General features: G+C 47.1%; 1 protein-coding gene and 1 pseudogene across 1 annotated transcript; one reads left to right on the top strand and one right to left on the bottom strand.

Annotated features, from left to right (window-relative positions):
* Positions 1-1,802: 1,802 nt before the first annotated feature.
* LOC144483735 (uncharacterized) lies at positions 1,803-17,137 on the bottom strand (annotated as a pseudogene).
* Positions 17,138-19,711: 2,574 nt separating this feature from the next.
* Positions 19,712-22,470, top strand: LOC144483777 (uncharacterized). The gene is made up of 2 exons (XM_078202326.1): positions 19,712-19,919; positions 21,431-22,470. Exon 2 carries the CDS (start codon positions 21,540-21,542, stop codon positions 22,122-22,124), a length of 585 nt encoding a protein of 194 aa, XP_078058452.1. The 5' UTR covers positions 19,712-19,919; positions 21,431-21,539; the 3' UTR covers positions 22,125-22,470.
* The last annotated feature ends 1,287 nt before the right edge of the window (positions 22,471-23,757 follow it).

Genomic DNA, 23,757 nt, shown 5'->3' with positions numbered 1-23,757 from the left:
AATGTTTCAAGTCTGGATGACCCTTTATAAGAGCTCTTAAGAAGTGTCATCCAGACTCGAAAGATTGGCTCTATTCTCTAATCATTTTAATCGATATGTTTCTTGTTCTTAGTTTCCAAATGGCAGGTAAGAAACCTGTCCAGTCCCCACTTGAGCTCTGATTTTTCACTGGCCATGCTTGGGTAGGATTATAACCATTAGAATCTACTCTCAGAGATCTACTTTTCAGTCCAGTGCTACTTGGAGTATACCGTCACTTCACCGACTATCAGGTCACAAGTCCCTCACAGTTCTTATCACAAATTTATGATACAATGATTTAAACATGCCTGAGAACGCTTCTTAACTTCTTAGTCAGCGACCTACCCCCGTTTGTTGATTAGTCAGACCCCTTTTTCACAGAATCCAGGTTTCTCAGCTGCTGAACACCAGCCGGTCCTGCAATAATCTCATAGAATCTCGACAGTGCAGAAGGAGGCCATTTAGCCCATCAAGTCTGCACCAATCACAATCCCACCGACCCTATCCCCATAACCCCACGCATTTACCCTGGCTAGTCCCCCTGACATGAAGGGGCAATTTAGCATGGCCAATCCACCTAACCCACGCATCTTTGGACTGTGGGAGGAAACCGGAGCACCCGGAGGAAACCTACACAGACACGGGGAGAATGTGCAAACTCCACACAGACAGTGACCCAAGCTGGGAATCGAACCCGGATCCCTGGATCTGTGAGGCAGCAGTGCTAACCACCGTGCCGCCCCAGTTTACTTCTAACTCATTCTGAGTAAATATTTTCACCAGGTCCTCTGTCAGGGCCCTGCTAAGTAGCTTTAATGGTCCGTGATTGCAGAAACTGAGCAGCCACAGGAATGTGGTCAAGATAGTCCAGTCCCATAATGCCTCACATTCAATCTGCTGTCCTTCAGTTATAACATAATATGTGGCTGTATGTAGCTGCCTCGGCCGTGGTCAACCCCAACACTGCCTTCCTGAACTGCTACAATGCCTGAGGTGTAAGTACACCCACAGTGCTGTTAGGGAGCGATTTCCAGCTACGCATTCCAAACTTTCACAAGACTGTAGGTGGATATCAGATTGATATATTCCATTCAACCACACCCAAGGTGAGTTATTCAAATTCCTTTATTGTCCAGGACAATATATTCACAATATCTTTAAAACAGAAATTAAACATTCCAATTTGATTTCAGGTATTAACATATTCGGTTAGTTTGTTCTTTATTGTCAATGTCAGGCTGGGGTCGTTCCTCTTGGAGCAAAGGAGGTTGAGGGGAGATTTGATAGAGGTGGGCAAGATTCTGACAGGTTTAGATAAGGTGGACAAAAAAAAGCTGTTCCCATTCGCTGATGGGACAAGGATGAGGGGGTCACAGATTTAAGGTTTCGGATCAGAGATGCAGGGGGGATGTGAGGAAGAATATTTTGATGCAGCGAATGGTAATGACCTGGAACCCGCTGCCTACGAGGGTGGAGGAAGTGGAGACAATAAACAATTACAAAGGAAATTGGATGGGCTTTTGGGGGAGTTTCAAACAGAAATAGTGACTCTTAACTTCCTCACACCCTGTCACTCTGTGATCCTTGTGAAATTTGAAACCATGTATTCGCAACAAGACTCAAAGAGCATCAGCCCACTGGAGGCAAAGTCATGAGACCGGCCAGTCCAGCAGAAAGAAACCCCCCGACCCTCCCCATTGACCAACTGTGAGAATGAACAAAATGCAGTCCTGGATGTAATTGAGAGCAGAAACAATAACAGCAGAATCCAACCCCTGGAATCACTCATGAAGTCGCTGGTGTCTCAGCAGGTGGGATTAAACACTGAATGTCTTCTCACACACAGAGCAGAAGAACGGTCTCTCCCGGTCAGCAGGCTGGATGAATCACAGAATCCCTTCCCACACTGAGAGCAGATGAGCTAGTGTGAACTCGCTGATGTATCTGCAGGTTGGATGACTGAGTGAATCCCTCCCCACATTGAGAGCAGGTGAAGGGCCTCTCCCCAGTGTGAACTCGCTGGTGTGCCCGCAGGTTGGATAACTGAGTGAATCCCTTCCCACACTGAGGGCAGGTGAATGGCCTCTCCCCAGTGTGAATGCGCTTATGTGTCCGCAGGTTGGATAAATGAGTGAATCCCTTCCCACACTGAGAGCAGGTGAACGGTCTCTCCCCAGTGTGAATTCGCTTGTGTGCCAACAGGTCGGATGACTGAGTGAATCCCTTCCCACACTGAGGGCAGGTGAACGGCCTCTCCCCAGTGTGAACTCGCTGGTGTGACTGCAGGCTGGATGACTGAGTGAATCCCTTCCCACACTGAGAGCAGGTGAATGGCCTCTCCCCAGTGTGAACTCGCTGGTGTGTCTGCAGGCTGGATGACAGAGTGAATCCCTTCCCACACTGAAAGCAGATGAACGGCCTCTCCCCAGTGTGGCTGCGCCGATGAGCATCCAGCAGAGATGGGACTCTGTATCTCTTCCCACAGTCCACACATTTCCATGGTTTCTCCATGATGCAGGTGTCCTTGCCTCTGTCTTGGGTGGACAATCAGTTGAAGCCTCGTCCACACACAGAACACGAGTATAGTCTGTCCCTGCTGTGAATGGTGTGATATTTATTCAGGCTGTGTAACTGGTTAAAGCTCTTTAGTCCGAGCACTAGAACACTCTCACTCGAGTGTGGCAGTGTGTTGGTGCTTTTCCAGTCACACTGATGTTTGAAATCTTTTCAAATCGACAGACCGGACAATCATTTCTCCTTCTAGATTCAAAGTCCGATGATATTCAGCTCCCAAGGAATATGATTCTGTCAGATCTAGACGTGACATTTGAGATTTCGGCCTGTGATTCCTCTTTCAATATCCTGTAAAACGAGTTTACAAAAGTCATCAGTGTCAGTACAGGATAGAAATTCAGAACAGACAATTCTAGTTTCTATGGAACATTCTTTCCTATTTCAGTCCCAAGAGGCTGTAAATCTCCATCCCACACACTCTCCCTCCATTCTCACTCTGCTGTATCTAATATTCACCCTCCCAATTCTCCTGAAGGTGCTGATTGAGGCTGATTGACAGATCCATGCTCACTGCTTCCTGTCCTGGACACAGAGACCATAACAAATCGGAGCTGCAGTCGACCATTTGGCTCATCGAGCCTTTTAAACTATTCAATGAGATAATTCGTTCATCTACCTCAGCATCATTCTCCCCACACTAAACCCATATCCCTTGATATCTTCAATATCTAGAAACCAATCAATCAAACTCTTGAAAATAGTTGATGACTGAGGCTTCACTGTCCTCAGGGGTTGAGATTCCAAAACTTTACCATCTTCTTGTCTGTTCCCTATAACCCATGACACCCTTGTCAGTCAAAAATCTGCCGAACTGGAATATATTCAATGATCCTCAGCCTCCACTGGTCCCTGGGGAAGAGAAATCCAAAAGACGAACAACCCTCTGAGGGAAGAGATGTCTGGAAATATATAACGTAGCTACAGTTCCATATTACAAGATATTCAGATCCCAAGGAATATGACTCTGTCTAGACGTGACAGTTGAGATTTTTGCCTGTGATTCCTCGTTCAAAATCCTGTGAAATGAGTTCGCAAAAGTCATCACAGTTAGTATAGGATAGAAATTCAGAGCAGACAATTCTAGTTTCTATGGAACATTCTTTACTATTTCATTCCCAAAAAGTTGTAAATCTCCAACCGTATCTATGGATTCTATTTAAAAATGAAAGTGGATGGGTACTTGAAGGACATAAACTTTCAGGAGAATGGGGATTGATGCACCATCAATCAAGCAAAGACTAGTTTGTATGCAAGAACAAATCGGCTTTTATTCGCAAAAGACTTGGAGCATACCCATGCTGATTAACTGGTCCGGCGACTGAGGCAGGTGGGCCTCCAGAATGGCGGCCCGCATGGCTCACACGCGGCTGAAGACATCCAAGATGGCGGCCCGCACGGCTCACACGCGGCTACCGGCACCCAAGATGGCGGCCCCCGCGGCGCTACTGGGCTTGGAGGTCGATTTCACCCTGCATACCTTCGCGTAATGGCCCTTCTTTCCACACCCGGAGCAGATTGCATCCTTCGCCGGGCAACGTTGTCGGGGGTACTTCCCCAGGCCGCAGAAGTAGCACTTCGGGCCTCCAGAGACTGCCGCAGCGGTCGGGTCATTGGTGGGACATGGCGTGGCGTAGGTCTGCGGCCCTCCCGAGTATAGAGGAGGCGGCGACTGCGGCGTCCACGATGCGCCCCCGTGGTCGGGGGTGTAGGCCTTGAGATTACGGAAGGCCACCTCTAACGAGTCGGCAAGCGCGACAATCTTTTGTAGATCCAGCCCAACCTGTTCCAGCAGTCATTGTCGGATATAGTTTGACCTGATACCCGTGACTTAGACATCTCTGATTAAGTCCTCAGTGTTTTGGGTGGCTGTTACAGCCTTGCAGTTGTAGGCCCTGAGGAGTCTCAGGCAGGGCCGGCAGGGGCATGCCCAGGCATGTCACACACACACACACACACGCAATAAGCTTAACAGTGGTTTACCACAGGGATATAGAGTGGGAATGGGACTGGAATGTTATACAGAGAGTCAGCATGGACTCGAGTTACCGAATGGATTCCTTCTGTGCTGTAATGACTTTATGACTGGAAATGTATAACATCGCTACAGCATTATATTACAATGCAAGAAATAATAATAAATGTATTTTATTACAGAAACGTAAATAATATATCTAATCTGGGTACCATATAATAACACTAGACATATCTCTGTCCTATATTAATTTACTGTCCGCTTAAATGTCAGCCATCTCCTGGGGAAAGCTGCCCTTTAATGTGAACATTAGGAAAAAGACCATCCTTTTAGACAGACAAATAAATGTGTCAAGCTGAGGGAGCAAAGGATGTTCACCAGGCTGATTCAGGGAATCGCGGGACTGATGTAGGAGGAGAGACTGACTAGGTTAGAATTGTTTTTGTTGGAGTTCAGATGAATGAGGGGAGATCTCATAGAGACTTATAAAATTCTAACAGGTTGAGACAGGATAGATGCAGGGAGGATGTTCCTGATGGAGTCCAGAACCGGGGGTTACAGTCTGAGGATTCAGGGTAGACCATTTAGGACGGAGGTGAGGAGACATTTCTTCACCCAAAGAGTGGTGAGCCTGTGGAATTTATTACCACAGGAAGTAGTTGGTGCTAAAACATTGAATGTGTTCAAGAGGCGGCTGGATAAAGCACTCGGGGCGAATGGGATCACAGGTTATGGGGAAAAAGCAGGTTTAGGCTATTGAGTTGGATGATCAGCCATGATCGTAATGAATGGCGGAGCAGGCTCGAAGGGCCAAAGGGCCTCCTCCTGCTCCTATCATCTCTGTTTCTATATCAATGTCTTTAAGAGAGAGACAGAGACCTGGGCCAATCTTTCCTGAGACTGTACCCTCCCTAAATTCACTTCCTTTCCCTTCAGTTTCTGCAAGTCCCCAATTTCCCGCAGAATGAGAAAAGAAATGGAAAAGGGGAGAAAAGAAAGTGTTTTACTCACAGATGTTGGCCTCTTTTATGTCAAAACAAATAAACAAACTCAAGTTAAATCAGGACAAAGTAAAAGGGGCAGCTCCCCAAAAGGAGGGGGAACAGCCCGAACAAAAATCAAAGTACAAAGGAAACTTAAAGACATCAAATTAAAATGTGATTATTAGGGTCGATAACGCACCCCAACCCTTGCGGTGCCCAACGGGCGCAGAAGGCATCAACCGCGCCCGTGGACACCGCATGCTCCCTCTCCAGGGACACCTGGCCGCGAACGTAGCCGCGGTAGAGGGGCAGACAGTCAGGATGGACGGCCCCCTCGATCGCCCGCTGCCTGGACCGGTAAATGGCGTGTTTCGCCAGGCCCAGGAGCAGGTTCACGAGGAAGTCGCCATCCCGACCCTGCCCCTCTCCGCACCGGGTGTCCGTAGATCAGGAGCGTGGGACTGAAGTGCAAACAAAACATCAACAAAAGGTTCTTTAGGAAAACATAAAGGGAGTGCAGCCTAAGACACACAACATAGACATGGTCCACGGACTCCACAAGGCCACAGAAAGGGCAGTCTTCGGAGCCCGTGAACTAGTGAATCCTACGGTTGTGCGGAACTGCTGCATGCATCACCCTCCACCCCAGGTCCCCGATGTAATTGGGGGAGATCCCTCCGTGGAGGGACCTCCACCGGGGACCTCCGCCGCCCGGCGGCAACAAGGCCCGCCAAGGTGTATCCGGGCGACAGGCGAGGAGGCGGTAGTGGAGGGTGTGCAGCAGCAGCCCGCACAGGAAACGCCTCAGCGCAGTAGAAAAGGGCATGGAGGACATTTCCGCGAGGCGGCTCAGGCTGTGGGGCACCTCACCCAGGGAGGGGGGTTGAGGTTTTGGGCCAATGTGGAATTCCGCCCGAACAGGGGAACGCTCAGGCGGGATCCCACCGCATGCCTGCGCCGCCTCGAGTTTGCGTGCAGTTTCGGGCCGAGCACGACCGTCCTAAGGTCTAGGTTGGCTTTGGCCGCGTGCCGGACAGTCGTCCCCGCGCGCTCAGCCAGCACGCGGGGACTCATCCAGCCCGCCCCTCCGCCATCGAGCACGTCCCCGATTCTGGTCACCCCGGCGTCCACAGCCCTCCTCTCCGCCAGCCATCTGAAGTTATACAGCTGGAGGAGCGGATTCCTGAGCAGCGGCTCTCGCACGAGAGCCGCTACTCCTGACGGGGGGGAGCTGCGTCGCGAGGCGACCGTGTTCCAGATGGTGAGGAGGTCCTGGTAAAAGACGGGCAACTCCTGCAGGGCGGTCGAAGCACGCCCCAGTTCGATATGCAGGAGCTGCACGTCATAATTGAGGCCGTGCCACTGGCGGAAGAAATACGTCACCATGGCACACCATTGTGGAGGGGGCTCAATGTAAAGCTACCTCTGCAGGGCCTGGAGGCGGAAGGTCGCTATCTGAGTGCGGAGGCACACCAGACCTTGTCCGCCCTCCTCAAGCGGGAGATACAGGACCGCAGCAGGGACCCAGTGCAGTCGATTGTCCCAGAAGAACCGCAGGAGGGTCTTTGCTTGTCATCGTCAACAGTCCCTCAATTTGAGGATGACATCTATCATCACAGAATCCCTACAGTTCAGAAGGAGGCCATTCGACCCATCGGGTCTACACCAACTCACTGACAGAGTACTTTACCCAGGCCCTCTTGCCCAGCCTATCCCCATAGCCTCAAACATTTATCTTAACTAAGCCCCCTTATCTCCACATCTTGGGACATTAAGGAGAAACTTATCATGGTCAATCCACCTAACCTGCACATTTTTGGACTGTGGGGGGGAATTCGGAGCACCCGGAGGAAACCCACGCAGACACGAGTGTAAATGTCACAGATTTTCACAGCAACTTCATTGCAGTGTTAATGTAAGCCTATTGTGGCACTCATAAATAATTTAACTTAAGTCACCCAAGACTGGAATCACAGCACCAGGGACCTGGGTTTGATTCCAGTCTTGGGTGACTTAAGTTAAATTATTTATGAGTGCCACAATAGGCTTACATTAACACTGCAATACTAACCATTCTGCCACCGTGTCACCCGTGTCTTCTTAGGGTTGTGAGTTTCTGCCATGGGTCTTCATGTGACTGCTGATCTATAAACACACAGCCCAAAGATGTGCGGTTCGGTGGATTCGCCATTCTAAATTGCCACTTAGTGTCCAAAGATGTGCAGGTTAGGGGGATTGGTGAGGTATATGTGTGGGGTTACGGGGTTAGAGCTGGAGTAAGATGCTCTGTCGGAGAGTCGTTGCAGACTCGATAGGCCAAATGGCCTCCTTCTGCTCTGTAGGAATTCTATGAGACTCGGATGTCTCATGAGGGAGTAGGAACCGGAGAGCAGGATTTGCTTCCTTTTCTTTCCTTCTCTGCCATCGCTCTGTCTGATCAATAAGACATTGGGACTCAGAGGGTTGATGCAGTTTGATGGACAAGTTGTCTCCATTCTGAACAATGGGGAACAAGCTCTAACCACTGACGCTCAGGAGCAGCAGTGTGTACTAGCTACAAGATGCACTGCAGAAATTCACCTCAGCATCTTCCAAACCCACAACCACTTCCATCTAAAAGCACAAGGGCAGCAGAGGTATGGGAACACCACCAGCTGCAAGCTCCTCTCCAAGCCAATCACTATCCTGAATTGGAAATATATCGCCGTTCCTTCACAGTCGCTGGGACAAAATGCTGGAATTCCCTCCCTACCAGCAGGGTGGATGTACCTGCACCACATGGACTGCAGTGGGTTCAGGTCACAAAGGTCGCCGCTCCTGCGCCCCACTGCCCCCTATAAATATGGCGTCTGCGCCTGCCCGCTGCTCCAGTTCGCCCCTTACAAAGATGCCGGCCGCACATGCGCACTGATAGACATTGCCACCGACAGATTGGCGGCCGTCAGCCCAGGCCCAACACGACAAGTTGCGCCTCCAATGTGGTACCAACAGGGCGCCCGGGAAGTTATTTTCCGAAATTTGGTTTGAACAACATGTTTACGAAGCCTCTCCACCCACCCGCCACATTCATCGCTCTCTGCGCGCCGCCCTTTACCTTGAACTGATCTCGGATCCGAGTGAGAACCGTCCGTCCGCCGCCATTACCCACACTGCGCATGCTTCAGATCCTTCCCCTGTTCATGCTGGTTGGAGGACCAGCTGCTCCCGCTCGGTCCTCCAGCCCCGCTCCCTTTTCCTATTGGTCCAGAGCTGCCGTCAATCAGCCCTCGGGCATTGTGACGTTGGGCATGCGCAGTGCGGCTCATGTCCAGGGACAGGCGCTTGTTTGTCTGATCTTCAGGCGGGGAGGAGGCGGATAAGCGGAGGCAGCGTTAGGGGCAGTGGGTGGGAGGGGAGGCTCCACACACCCAGTGGAGGCTTCAACACCCCCAATAAGGAACTAGCGGCACCGCCTCAACACCCAACACAACGGCAGCTGCAGCGCTTTCTCCCGGGGTCAGGCCCCAGTGGACAAATGTGGCTTCAGGAAGGAAATGCAGCAATGGGTTTGATTTGATTTATTGTCACATGTATTGGGATACAGTGAAAAGCATTGTTTCTTGCGCGGTATACAGATAAATCATACTGTTCATAGAGTACATAGGGGAGTAGGAAAGGAGAGAGTGCAGAATATAGTGTTGCAATGACAGAAAGGGTGAAGAGAAAGATCAGCTTAATATGAGGTCGGTCCATTCAAAAGGAGGAGGCTTTGGAGAGGGTACAGAAAAGATTTACCAGGATGTTGCCTGGTATGGAGGGCATTAGTTATGAGGAGAGGTTGGAGAAACTTGGTTTGTTCTCACTGGAACGACGGAGGTTGACGGGAGACCTGACAGAAGTTTACAAGATTATTGAGGGGCATGGACAGAGTGGATAGTCAGAAGCTTTTTCCCAGGATGGAAGAGTCAATTACTGGGGGGCACAGGTTTAAGGTGTGAGGAGCAAGGTTTAAAGGAGAGGCAAGTTTTTTACACAGAGGGTGGTGGGTGCCTGGAACTTGCTGCCGGGGGAGATAGTGGAAGCAGATATGACAGTGACTTTTAAGGGGCATCTTGACAAATACATGAATAGGATGGGAATAGAGGGATATGGTCCCCGGAAGGGTAGGGGGTTTTAGTTCAGTCGGGCAGCATGGTCGGTGCAGGCTTGAAAGGTCGAAGGGCCTGTTTCTGTGCTGTAATTTTCTTTGATCTTTGTTTGTAAAAGTCCGATGGCAGCAGCAGGGAAGAAGCTGTTCTTGAGTCGGTTGGTTTGTGACCTCAGACTTTTTTCTCTTTTTCCCGACGGAAGAAGATAGAAAAGAGAATGTCCAGGATAAGTGGGGTCCTTGATTATGCTGGCTGTTTTTCTGAGGCAAAAGGAAATGTAGACAGTGTCAATGGATAAGAGGCTGATTTGCGTGATGGACTGGGCCACATTCACACCCCTTCTAGTTTCTTACGCTCTTGGTCAGAGCAGCAGCAATACCAAGCTGTGATACAACTGGATGGGATGCTTTCTGTGGTGTCCCTGTAAAAATTGGTGAGAGTCGTAGCTGACGTGTCGACATGTCGAATTTCCTTAGCCTCCTGAGAAAGTCGAGGCGTTGGTGGGCTTTCTTAACTAAAGCAGCAGCATGGAGGGACCAGGACTGGTTGTTGTGATCTGAACACCTAGAAACTTGAGCTCTCAACCATTTCCACTTTGTCACCGTTGATGTAGACAGGGCATGTCTTCCACTACATTGCCTGAAATTTTGTATATATTCCAGTGATAGTTGGAAGAAGTCCGTGCTGACTCTCTGTACATCAATCCACTCAGTCCCATTTCCCCTCCATAACTCTGTTCCCTTTTTAATTCCTTCACACCTATCTGATTTATTTTTCAAATCATTGATTATTTCTGATTCCACCATGCACAGAAGCAGTGAGGTCAGGTTGTGACCACTCGTGAATAAAATTGTTCCTCACATCGCCTTTCTATTGCTGATCAAATAATATGTTTAGTAATGTTTAGCAGCCTGCATGAAGATGTTCAGGTCTCTTTGTACTGGACAGGAGCATAGGTCTGTCAATCAGCCTGAATCAGCACCTTCAGGAGAATTGGGAGGGTGTGTATTAGGTACAGCAGTATGACAATGGGGGGAGAGTGTGTGGGATGGAGATTTACAACTTTAGGGAACAAGAAAGCAAAGAATATTCCATGGAAACTAGAATTGTCTGTTTTGAATTTCAGTCCTATACTTACACTGATAACTTCTATAAACAGGATATTAGAAGGAGAGAATTTACAGACTGAAATCTCACACCAAACGTCACAACAAGATGTTACAAAGTCACTGGATTCATCAGGACCTGAATATAATTGCCGTTTGAATGTATGAGAAGAAATGTTTGTTTGTTCTGTCTGTGGGAAAAGATTTCAAACATCAGTGTGACTGGACAAGAATGGAGACCCCACACACCTGAGTGAGAGTGTTCCAGTGAACTGACTGTGGAAAGAGCTTTAACCAGTAACACAGCCTGAAAAACATCACCCCATTCACAGCGAGGAGAAACTGTACATGTGTTCGGTACTTGGATGTGGAATCAACTCATTATCAAAAGGACACTGGCACCCTGGAGAGACCATGGAAGTGTGGGGACTGTGGGAAGGGATTCCAGTGCCCATCTGCACTGGACACACATCGACGAGTTCATACTGGGGAGAGGCCGTTCACCTGCTCCGTGTGTGGGAAGGGATTCAGTATATCAACCACCCTGCTGAGACACCAGCGAGTTCACGCTGGGGAGAGGCCGTTCACCTGCTCTGTGTGTGAGAAAGGATTCACTCAGTTATCCAGCCTGCTGACACACCAGCGAGTTCACACCCGGGAGAGGCCTTTCGCCTGCTCAGACTGTGGTAAAGGATTCAGTGATCGTTCCACCCTGTGGTGGCACCGGCGAGTTCACTCTGGAGAGAGGCCGTTCACCTGCTGTGTGTGTGGGAAGGGATTCAGCCATTCATCCACCCTGCAGACACACCGTGTCACTCACACGAATGAGAGACTGTTTAAATGCTCAGACTGTGGGCGCAGCTTCAAAAGCTCTCAGACCCTGATGGGCCACCAGCGCATTCACACTGAGGACAGACCGTTCAGCTGCTCTTACTGCGTGAAGAGATTTAGAACATCATCCCAACTGCTAATACACCAGCGAGTTCACACTGGGGAGACACCCTTCACCTGCTCTGTGTGCGGGAAGGGTTTCAGTCATTCATCCACCCTGTTGGCACACCAGCGAGTTCACACTGGGGAGAGGCCATTCACTTGCTCTGACTGTGGGAAGGGATTCACTCAGATCTCCAATCTGCTCACACACCAGCGAGTTCACACTGGGGAGAGGCCGTTCAGCTGCTCTGAGTGTGGGAATAGATTTAAACGGTCGTCTCACCTGCTAAGACACCAGCGAATTCACAAGTGATGACAGGGGTTGGATTCTGCTGTTCTTGCTGCTGTTAATCACATCCAGGACTGAACCATGTTCATTCTGACAGTTGGTGAAGTGGGAGGGTTGGAGGGTTTCTTTCTGCTGGACTGACCAACCTCACGGCTTTGCTGCAAGTGGGTCGATGCTCTTTGAATTTGAGAGTGCTCATTTTACTGAGATGATCCACAAACACGAGGTTGATCTAAAATAAACACATTTGTCTCTGTTCCATTGAGTCTACAGCACAGGGCCAGGCCAGTCGGCTCAATTGGTCTGTGTCAGTATTTATGCTCCACATGAGCCTCCACCCACCCCTCTTCACCTCCCCCCATCAGCATATCCTTCTATCCCTTTCTCCCTCATGTATGTATCTAGCTTCCCCTTCAATGTATTCATGCTGTTCACCTCAACCACTCACTGGTAGCAAGTTCCACATTCGCATCATCTTCCTCATCTCTGGAACCATTCTGGTAAATCTCCTCTCGACTCTCTCAAGGACCCTCACATCCTTCCTAAAGTGTGGTGACCAGAACTGGGCTCAGTATTCTGTTGTGGCCTCACCAGAGCTTTAGAAACTATCAGAATAACTTCCCTGCTTTTGTTCTCAATTCCCCGATTTCTGAAACCCAAGATCCAAAATGCTCCAAACAAGAATATCAGACCTTTTTGCTTAACATAAAAAGCATTTTAACAACATTCTTAAAATGGCGAAATAAGATTTTGTCCAATGAAGGAACGAGTTGTTGGCACAGAAAGAAGCCATTTTGAACTTGCTCTCTCCAAAAGAGAATCCAGAATGTTTGATTCTGGGAAATGAAATTAAAAATGAAGCTGCAGCTACAACAGAGCAAGAAGAAGACATTTCAATGTGGAATTAACTGGAATATTCTCTCTGGATTTAAACAATGGAGAAACTACAAACATGGAAGAATGTAAAGTTCAAAAGGTGAACTCTGAACAGACTGTTTTCAGAATTGGAAATCCACAACTGAACAGCAATGAGGACTGTCCTCTTGCAGAAGAAACTATAATTAGTAAAAATTACTATAATTATTGTAAGAAGAAAACCGTCAGAAAAGACTGCAAGCAGTAATTTCCATCTTCAGTGGACTGAGATTCCTGGACATGGAACCCAGCAGTGTGCTGTCACCAAGCTGGACTTGTGAATGTGAAGTGGACAATGGAGGGATTATTGTGTCTGTTGCAGGTTATAAGATAGATCAACACAGGAAAACAGTGGATTTAGGAACAGGAGGAGGCCATTTGGCCCTTCGAGCCTGCTCCACCATTCAATAAGATCATGGCTGTTGTTAAGATATACAGTATGTTTTACATTGTAATATTCTAAATGGGATATTATAGTGATACATTTTCATGTCTCCCAGGGAATATGTTGTGAAGATCTAGTTTAATAATTCATGTGTTTTAGAAATATTAATTTCAGATTTTTTAAAAAAATGAAACAACTGGAAAACCTGGATTGAGAATCTGATAAAAACACCCTGAGGGAATTTGCAGTCACAAGGTGTGGCCCATGTTGGTTTGAGAAGTCAAAGCTAGAAGGGTAAGAACAAGTGTAACACGGCAGCTGGGCTCTTTTAGCTGGAGACATTGGGTCTGACAATTTTTTTCCTGTCTTTGTTAGAGAGGGGAATTCTTCACGCAGACCTCAAGAAAAAAGGTTTGGTTCTGAAACTCAAAGTTAATTAATTTAAACATCTTTTGGACATCCCTACTGGTCTGTTACCATGGGGATAAGTGATTCAGGGTGGTCTTGGTTGGAATTCTGGGTGTTTTTCACAGAAAGCAGGCAGTCTGCAGTTAGCTTGGGAGCTGTGGGACCGGGAGCTGTGAACCAGCTGTGGGACCAGGAGCTGTGAACCAGCTGTGGGAGCGGGAGCTGTTAACCAGCTGTGGGACCAGGAGCTGTGAACCAGCTGTGCGAGCGGGAGCTGTGAGCCAGCTGTGGGAGCGGGAGCTGTGAACCAGCTGTGGGACCGGGAGCTGTGAACCAGCTGTGGGAGCGGGAGCTGTGAACCAGCTGTGGGAGCGGGAGCTGTGAACCAGCTGTGGGAGCGGGAGCTGTGAACCAGCTGTGGGAGCGGGAGCTGTGAACCAGCTGTGGGAGCGGGAGCTGTGAACCAGCTGTGGGAGCGGGAGCTGTGAACCAGCTGTGGGAGCGGGAGCTGTGAACCAGCTGTGGGAGCGGGAGCTGTGAACCAGCTGTGGGACCGGGAGCTGTGAACCAGCTGTGGGACCGGGAGCTGCGAACCAGCTGTGGGACCAGGAGCTGTGAACCAGCTGTGGGACCGGGAGCCGAGGAGGTCATTAGGAATCATGGGTGTTCCCAATGTTTAAATCCCCCAGCAAGAAGGCAGTGAAGCCCATGCTTGGATCGAGGAGTCCATGTTTTGAGTCAATTTTGAAATCACAAAGAAAAGTTGGAGAGTTGTTTAGCCGAAAGCTAATAGAAGGATCCTCATGAAATCTTGGAGCCTGGAGAATAGCTGGAATACTGAGGAGAATTAAAGTGAATTCTGGGAGCTTTGACATACCTTTGGGATTTGTCCCAGGAACAGAAGTGAATGCACATTCAAGATATTAAGTACAAGGGCATTCTTGTCAAGGAGTAAGGGTTTAAAAAGTACAAAAAAGGAAAAATGCTGCAAAACCTCAGCAGGTCTGGCAGCATCTGTAGAGAGTGAAAACAGAGTTCATGTTTTGAGTCAGAACTGAGTTTACAGAATAAATCTTTACAAAATATAATTCATCGAGCTGGTTTTAAATATTCTGTTTATATTCAGTGAAGTTTGATTTTGTTTAAAAACCTGGAATCTTGTGATGGGTGTTTGGATTTCTCATTGAACGTTAATGTTCTCGACCCGAATTATAACAACACACAATATTTCAAAACTATTTGAAAAATAAAAACATGATGGTCTTTATTTTGTACATTATAAGACACCCCTCATCAAAGATCTACAATTTCTTAGCTCGAGCACTAGTGAAACAATAAATGAATAAAAATTGTACTAATTGTCATCCTTTCTGAATCAGGAGGACTATCCCCAGCACAGAGGGTCATTTGGAATTTTTCGCACAGACCAATTAACAGGGATTATATTCTCCAACCATCTGAAGTGAATTCTTTACATGAATCGTCCAGGCCAGTGCAGTTATCAACTTGCAGTTTGGCTGATCAGCTGAGATTTTCTGCAGCATTTCATCGATCACCGAGTGATTCCTTTCACAGAGTCCATCACTGAAAGGACTTTCAGCTGCCGTGTTCCTGACCAGAATGTTCATGTTTTCACACACGTCTCCAAACTCATCATTCAGAAACTGAGCTGGTGCCACAGCTCCAGCCCCAAGGGCCAAAGGAAGGTTTACTATTGGGATGTGATGGCATCCTCCAATAATTTTTATATTGTACGCTTTGTCTCTTGTATGAGTCTCGTGTATTCTTCATCAACTGCTCCTGCATCTTGAAGCAGGATTTTTAATCTTTGGCAAGTAGTGTGAACAAATTGTCTGTGTAGTTTTAATATAATTTGCATCTTTCCCTTCTGATTTTTATCAAAGATGTCATTATTCCTTCTCAAACATTCAGATTGGAAACGTCAGGTATTTTTAAGCATTCTCTGTTACCACGTTATAATCCTGACCGCCTTATGGTGAAGGAGGAAACTGGTTCCAATCTTTACTTGGTATAGATTTATTCACAGAGTGAAACATTACAGGTATATAACTCCTAATACCATTCCATGCTCTGTCAGTAAGTGTCTATATGTGCTCATGTAAACATCTAATCAATGTCCACTGCTTGTATATATTTAACCCCAAATTATACAATTAACACCCACAGGCAGAGTATTTAAAAGGTCTCTAATCGGTGTGACTGCCATAATGTCTCAGCAGGTTGGATGACTCAGTGAATCCTTTCCTACACTCAGAGCAGGTGAACAGCCTCTCTCCTCCGTGTGAACTTGCTTGTGTTTCCGCAGGCTGGAAGGATCAGCAAATCCCTTCCCACATTCAGAGCAGGTGAAAGGCTTCTCCCCGGTGTGAACTCGACGGTGTGCGCGCAGACTGGACGACTCAAAGAATCCCTTCCTACACACACAGCAGATGAATGGCCTCTCCCCGGTGTGAACTCGCCGGTGTTTCCAGAGGCTGGAGGAATCAGTGAATCCCTTCCCACACTCAGTGCAACTGAACGGTCTCTCTCCAGAGTGAATTCGCTGGTGTGTCAGCAGACTAGTGGACCTAGTAAATCCCTTCCCACACACAGAGCAGGGGAATGGCCTCTCTCCAGTGTGAACTGCCTGGTGTCGCAGCAAGGTTGATAACTGAGTGAATCCCTTCCCACACACGGAGCAGGTGAATGACCTCTCCCCAGTGTGAACTGCCTGGTGGTTCTGCAGGGTAGATGATGCACTGAATCCTTTCCCACACACGGTGCAGGTGAACGGCCTCTCCCCGGTGTGAACTCGCTGATGTATCAGCAGGTGAGATGACCGAGTGAATCCCCTCCCACAGTCAGAGCAGGTGTATGGCCTCTGCCCGGTGTGAACTCTCTGGTGCTTCTGCAGAGCAGAGGAATCACTGAATCCCTTCCCACACTCCGAGCAGCTGAACAGCTTCTCCCTGGCGTGTATTCGCTGGTGTCTCCGCAGGTTGGATGAAAGAGTGAATCCCTTCCCACACACTGAGCAAGCAAATGACCTCTCCCCAGTGTGAACTCGCTTGCGTCTCCGGAGGCTGGATGAATCCCCGAACCTCTTCCCACACTCAATGCAGGTGAAAGGCCTCTCCCCCGTGTGAATGCGTCCGTGTGTCAGAAGACGGGATGAATCAGTGAAACCCTTCCCACATTCAGAGCAGGTGAATGGCCTCTCCCCAGTGTGAATTTTCTGATGTGTCAGCAGGTTGGATAACTGAGAGAATCCCTTCCCACAATCAGGGCAGGTGAATGGCTTCTCCCCAGTGTGACTGCGTCGATGAATCTCCAGCTCACACGGTGCTTTGAATCTTTTTCCACAGTCCCCACATTTCCACTGTTTCTCCCTGATGCGGGAGGCCGCCTGTCCCTCCAGGTTTGACAATCAGATGAAGCCTCGTCCTCACTGAGAACAGATGTACAGTCCCTCTCAATGTAAATGGGGCAATGCTTTTCAGGCTGTGTAACCTGAACACACACTCAGGTTTGTACTTCTCAGTGCTTTTCCAGTCACACTAATGTTCAATCTTTTTCCACAGACAGAAACAAACCCAAACAATTCTCCTTCTCGAGTCAAAGGCCAATGATATTCACGTTGTGATTAATCGAGTGACTGTCAGATCTGAACGTAATGTTTTGTTTTGATATTTCTGTTCTGTAAATCCTCCCCTTCTAATATCCTGTGAAAGAAGTTTACAAAAGTGAACACCATGCACATAGAAAAGAAATTCAGAATGGACAATTCTCGATTCAATGAAACTATTTTCTATTCTTTTATTCCTGAAAAGTTGTAAATTTCTGTCCCACACATTCTGCACCGAATCTTCACCCTCCCGATTCTGCTGAAGCTGCTGGTTCATGCTCCAGGACACACAGACCTGAGAATCTTCAGGCAAGCTGTTCACCGATATATCCCTTATATTCATATAGAACTGGACTATCATTTGTGTAAAAGTGCTACATTACTTTATTAGAGAGAGGTAGGGAATATGTGTAGAAGGTTATTTTGGACTTCAAGTAGTCATAAACTGGAATTCACCCCACATGCGGATGGTGGAAGCAGAGAGAACCCATGATTTCAAATGATGTTGGTCATTCAAAAGAAATAAACCTGTAGGACAGTGATACAGAGGGGAAATGGGACCCACTGGATTGTTCTATGGAGAGTTGACATGGACTCGAGTTGCCAAATGGACTCTTTTTGTGCTGCAATGTCTCACTGACTGGAAATATATAACACAACTACATTACTATATTCCAAGAATAGAAATAAAAAATAAATACTTTACTGCAGCACCAAAAATAATACATCTAACATGTACAATAACAAAACTAGAAACACCTCTGTTATGATCTCCATAGAGACTGATAATCTTCAAATAAACAATTCCCAGACAATCCCAATGGAATAAACCAAAGAATAAGGTTTCATTAATTTCATACTTTTACTGCAATAACCAAACTAAAATCAACATAAATGAAGCATGCATTCACAGACAATGGTACTTGAACAGACAGGATAAATTTGACTTTAAATAGTTCAGACAATAACAACAGGTTCCACAAAATCACAAAGATTTACAAATATTTACAAGCATCACAAACCAGCCTCCCATCCATTGACTCACGGTAGCACAGTGGTTAGCACTGCTGCTTCACAGCTCCAGGGACCTGGGTTCGATTCCCAGCTTGGGTCACTGTCTGTGTGGAGTTTGCACATTCTCCTCGTGTCTGCGTGGGTTTCCTCCGGGTGCTCCGGTTTCCTCCCACAGTCTAAAGATGTGCGGGTTAGATTGATTGGCCATGCTAAAATTGCCCCTTAGTGTCCTGGGATGCGTAGATTAGAGGGATTAGTGGGTAAAATATGTAGGGATATGGGGGCAGGGCCTGGGTGGGATTGTGGTCGGTGCAGACTCGATGGGCCGAATGGCCTCTTTCTGTGCTGTCGGGTTTCTATGATTTCTATGACTCTGATTACACTTCTCGCTGCCTTGGCAAAGCAGCCAGCATAATTAAGAACCCCACGCACCCCGGACATTCTCTCCTCCACCTTCTTCCATAGGGAAAAAGATACAAAAGTCTGAGGTCACGTACCAACCGACACAAGAACAGCTTTGTCCCTGCTGCTGTCAGACTTTTGAATGGACCTACCTTGCATGAAGTTGATCTTTCTCTACCCTAGCTATAACTGTAACACTACATTCTGCACTCTCTTGTTTCCTTCTCTATGAACGGTATGCTTTGTCTGGATAACGTGCAAAAAACAATACTTTTCACTATGTTAATACATGTGACAATAATAAATCAAATAAAATCAAATCAAACATTTCCCTCCTCCACATATTTGGCTCTAATTCTAGTTACATAGTCCCACAACTCCCTAAATTTCCCAGGTATAGGTTCAGCTCCTTTCACTTTACAGGAGGTTCGACTGGACTCTTTCCCTACAGCCCATTTCCACAGGCAGCCCCAGGAGTCACAGCCTCTGGATCTCTCACTGGTAGATTCTCCCAATCAGCCTTTTTGTTCTCCTTTTTCCAGCTGCTCAGACTCCCTCCCCATCTCCCACTCACAGCTTCACTGTTCATTGAACTCTTCCCTTCCCTCCTGAACACCTCTCACACCCTGCCTGTTCTTTATCTGCAACACAAACAAACTGTTTTACTCACAGATGTGGGACACAGGAAGAAGGTTCAGTCTGTGTGAAGCTCAACCTCCTATGTCACAAAGCCCACCCACTGATTGGCTGGAGTACAAGAGTCCTTCCGGTCTGCCAGGGCTCCCGATTGGCCAGACCTCGGAGGAGGGGCATCAATGGATCTCTATCCGGGGGGAAGGGGTGGAGAGGCGACAGCTTCCGAGCCTGCGCACTGGAACATCAGGACGTCACCGTGGAGCAGATTGATTCCTATTGGCTGCTTCAGGCAGGGCTCCATTGTGACGTCACAACGCGGAAGTTGGCCAACAAGCTTCAGAGTGAAACTTCCTCCTCTGGGCCAACATCTGGGAGGAAATCAATGTTTCCCCCTTTCCATTTCTTTTCTCATTCTGGGGGAAATTGGGGACTTGCAGCAACTGAAGGGAAAGGAAGTGAATCCAGGGAGGCTGCAGACTCTGGAAAGGTTACAGACGGACACCAGAATTAGGAGCAGGACTAGGCCCAGGTATCTTTTTCTTTCTCTCTCAAAGACATTGACAACCTTTAACTCCCTAAGTTTGACAGATTTATTTATCTGGATAATAGGATAGCTCTTACCCAATGTTCACAATTAAAGGGGGAGTTTCCCAGGAGAGGGCTAATATTTAAATGAACAGTAAATTAGTATGGGACAGAGATATGTTTAACGTAGTTATATGTTATATACTATGTTATTTATGATTCCCTATTTCTTGTCTTGGAATATATAGCACTTTGTCAATGTTACCTATTTGATTCGATTTATTATTGTCCCTTGTCCAAAAATGTGCGGATAAAAGCAAATTACTGCAGATGCTGGAATCTGAAACCAAAAGAGAAAATGCTGGAAAATCTCAGCAGGTCTGGCAGCATCTGTAAGGAGAGAAAAGAGCTGACGGTTCGAGTCCAGATGACCCTTTGTCAAAGCTAAAAGGCATAGCAAGTGGGAGATATTTATGCTGCAGGGTGAGGGACTGAAAGATGAGTCATAGCCACAGAAACCAGGGGAAAAGGCTGCTAATGGCAGTCCATAGAGAGAATAAAGGGTGTGAATGGCCTAATGGCAGAGAAGCTGAAAAGTATTGTTTTTTGCGTACTATACAGGCAAAGCATACTGTACATAGAAAAGGAAAGGAGAGGCAGAGTATGTAGTGTTACAGTCATATATATTTTCAGTGATGCAAACATTACAGCATGGAAAGAATCCATTTGGCAACTCAAATCCATGGCAACTCTCTGTAGAGCAATTCAGTCAGTTCCATTCTCCCTCTATATCCTCATTCTCCTGAGTTTCATGTCACAAATAGGCAGTCTTGATGATGATATGTGGCTGGAAGCTCATCTTGGGGTGAAATTTTTCATCCCAAGACAGTTGCTAGGAAGAGGGGTAGATTTGCTGGTGAGTGAGTGGAATTTGTAGTGGGAACTGAATTCAATGGGTTCAGTCTTCCCAGTATTTATATGGAAGAAATTTCTGTTCTTTTAGTACTGGATGTCAGACAAGTCAGAATGGTGTGTGAGTTAGAAGCGAACTTGGAGGTGATGGTGTTCACATCTACCTGCTACCTTGGTCCTTATAGGTGATGGAGATTGAGAGTTTGGGAGATTCTGTAAAAGTTCCCATCGAGTTGTAGATGTTTGAAATCCTTCTTCTTCACCACTGCCTCTCCTACTTCTCTCTGTCACCTCACACAGTGCCCAGATTCTTGTGTAGATCCAGACCAGGTGGCACATACCCTTTCCTGAAGGACATTAGTGAATCAGTTGGGTTTTTATGACAATTCAGCAGCTTTCATGATTCATTCAGCTCAATTTCACAACTTGCCTTTGTGTTTTTGTGGGTTCTCTCTCACTCCCTTTTTTCTGTTTTAAATCAGTTTGACAGGGTGTTAGAAGAGGAGGATTTGCAGTGGGGAAACAAAAACCAAACGTGATATCGGAACCTGATGGAGTCGGCCAAGTTATTGTAACCTGAATATCATTGTGTTTTGAATATAGAAGAAAACAGCACCATTCGCAGTGGAAACTGTACACGTGTTCTGTGTGTGGACAAGACTTCAACCAATCATCCAGCCTTTCGGAACATAATTGCAGTCACAACAAGGAGATGGCATGGAAATGTGAGGACTGTGGGAAGGGATTCAAATACCCATCGCAGCTGGAAACTCATCGACGCAGTCACACTGGGGAGAGGCCATTCACCTGCTCCCGATGCGGGAGGGGATTCATTCAGTCATCCAGCTTGCGTATACACCAAAGGATTCACACTGAGGAGAGACCATTCAGCTGCTGTGTGTGCGGGAAGGGATTCAATCAGTCATTCAACCTAGCATCACACAAGCGAGTTCACACTGGGGAGAGGCCGTTCACTTGCTCCCAGTGTGGGAAGAAATTCAGTCAGTCAGCCAACCTCGCAAAACACCGGCGAATTCACACTGAGGCCAGACCATTCACCTGCTCTGTGTGTGGGAAGAAATTCAAGGAGTCATCCAACCGAGCAAAACACCAGCGAGTTCACACTGGGGAGAGGCCATTCATCTGTTCCCAGTGTGGGAAGGGTTTTACTCACTCAGCCAATCTGCTGAGACACCAGCGAGTTCACACTGGGGAGAAGCCATTCATCTGCTGTATGTGTGGGAAGGGATTCAGTCAGTCATCCACTCTGCTGACACATCAGCGAATTCATAAGTAATTATTGTGATTGGATTTTGCTGTTTTTCATATTCAGACTGAACCACATTCATTTGAGTCTATTTCTGCTGAATTGAAAAATAACCCCAGCTCTGTTACATAGAAACATGCATAGAAAATAGAATCAGGAACAGGCCATTCGGCCCTTTGAGCCTGCTCCACCATTCATTATTATCATGGCTGATCATCAAAATCAATATCCTGATCCTGCCTCTTCTCCCCCACCCCTCCTCATCCATATCCCTTGATACCTTTAGCCCCAAGAGCCAAATCTACTTCCTTCCTGAAATCCTTCGAGGAGGAGTGCTCCGAAAGCTTATGGCTTTTGCTACCAAATAAACCTGTTGGACTTTAACCTGGTGTTGTGAGACTTCTTACTAGATGGAATTTAACACAGACAAACGTGAGGTGATGTAATTTGGAAGGTCTACTGCAGAAGGAAAGTATACAGTAAATGCTAGAGTCCTTAGAAATGTTGGCGCACAGAGGGATGTAAGTGTGCAGATCCACAGTACCCTGAACGTGGCAACTCAGGTGGACAAAGTGGTCAAGAGGGCGAATCGCATGCTGGCCTTAAATCGGTCGAGATGCTGAGTATAAGAATTGGGAAAACATGTTGCAGCTGTATAAGACTTTGGTTATGCTGACCCTAGCAACTTCCCTACTACCGACATTAGGCTCAGTAATCTATCGTTCCCCATTTTCTCGCATCCTCCCTTTTTGAATCATGGGATATTCTTTTGTGAATTCAGAAGCAAAGTACGAATTTAGTTCCTCAGCCACTTCTTTATTCCCCGTTATGAATTCTCCTGTTTCTGACTGTAAAGCGCCTACATTCGTTTTGTCAACCTTTTTCTCTTTACATACTTATAGAACCTTTTACACTCAGTTTTTATGTTCCCCACTAGCTTACTTTCATATTCTCATTTCTCCTTCTGAATCAATTCCTTGGTCCTCCTTTGCTGTATTTTAAACTGCTCCCAATCCTCAGGTCCTTTGTTTTTTCTTGCCAATTTTTATGCTTCTTCTTGGAATCTAATGCTCTCTCTAATTTCCCTTGTAAGCAATGGTTTGGCTACAGTTCCTTTTCCACTCTTGTGCCAAATAGGAGTAAACAACTTTGAGTTCACCTACTTGGTCCTTAAATGCCTACCGTGGGTGACACGGTGGCATAGTGGTTCGCAATGCTGCCGGGTTCGATTCCTGGCTTGGGTCACTGTCTCTGTGGAGTTTGCATGTTCTCCCCACGTCCGCGTGGGTTTCCTCTGGGTGCTCCGGTTTCCTCCCACATTCTGAAAGACGTGTTATTAGATGCATTGACCAGAACAAGCGCCGGACTGTGGCGACTAGGGGAATTTCACAGTAACTCCATTGCAGTGTTAATGTAAGCCTTACTTGTGACTAATAAACTTTAACATTGTCTGTCCACTTTCCTTCCTTTCAGTCATGTTTCCCAGTCCATCATAGCCAATTCATGCCTCAATCCATTATAGTTACCTTTACTGAGATTCAGGACTCTGGTGTCAGAATCAACTACATCATTATCCACTTTGACAAAGAATTCTATCATATTATGGTCACTCGTCCCCAAGGGTTCTCTCTCAACTAGATTGTCAATTCTTTCTCATTGCACA

Source organism: Mustelus asterias, unplaced genomic scaffold (genome assembly GCF_964213995.1).
Source record: "Mustelus asterias unplaced genomic scaffold, sMusAst1.hap1.1 HAP1_SCAFFOLD_77, whole genome shotgun sequence".
NCBI classification, from domain to species: Eukaryota; Metazoa; Chordata; class Chondrichthyes; order Carcharhiniformes; family Triakidae; genus Mustelus; species Mustelus asterias.
Note: the sequence above shows the minus strand (reverse complement) of the source record. Positions and strands in the feature narration are given on the sequence as shown.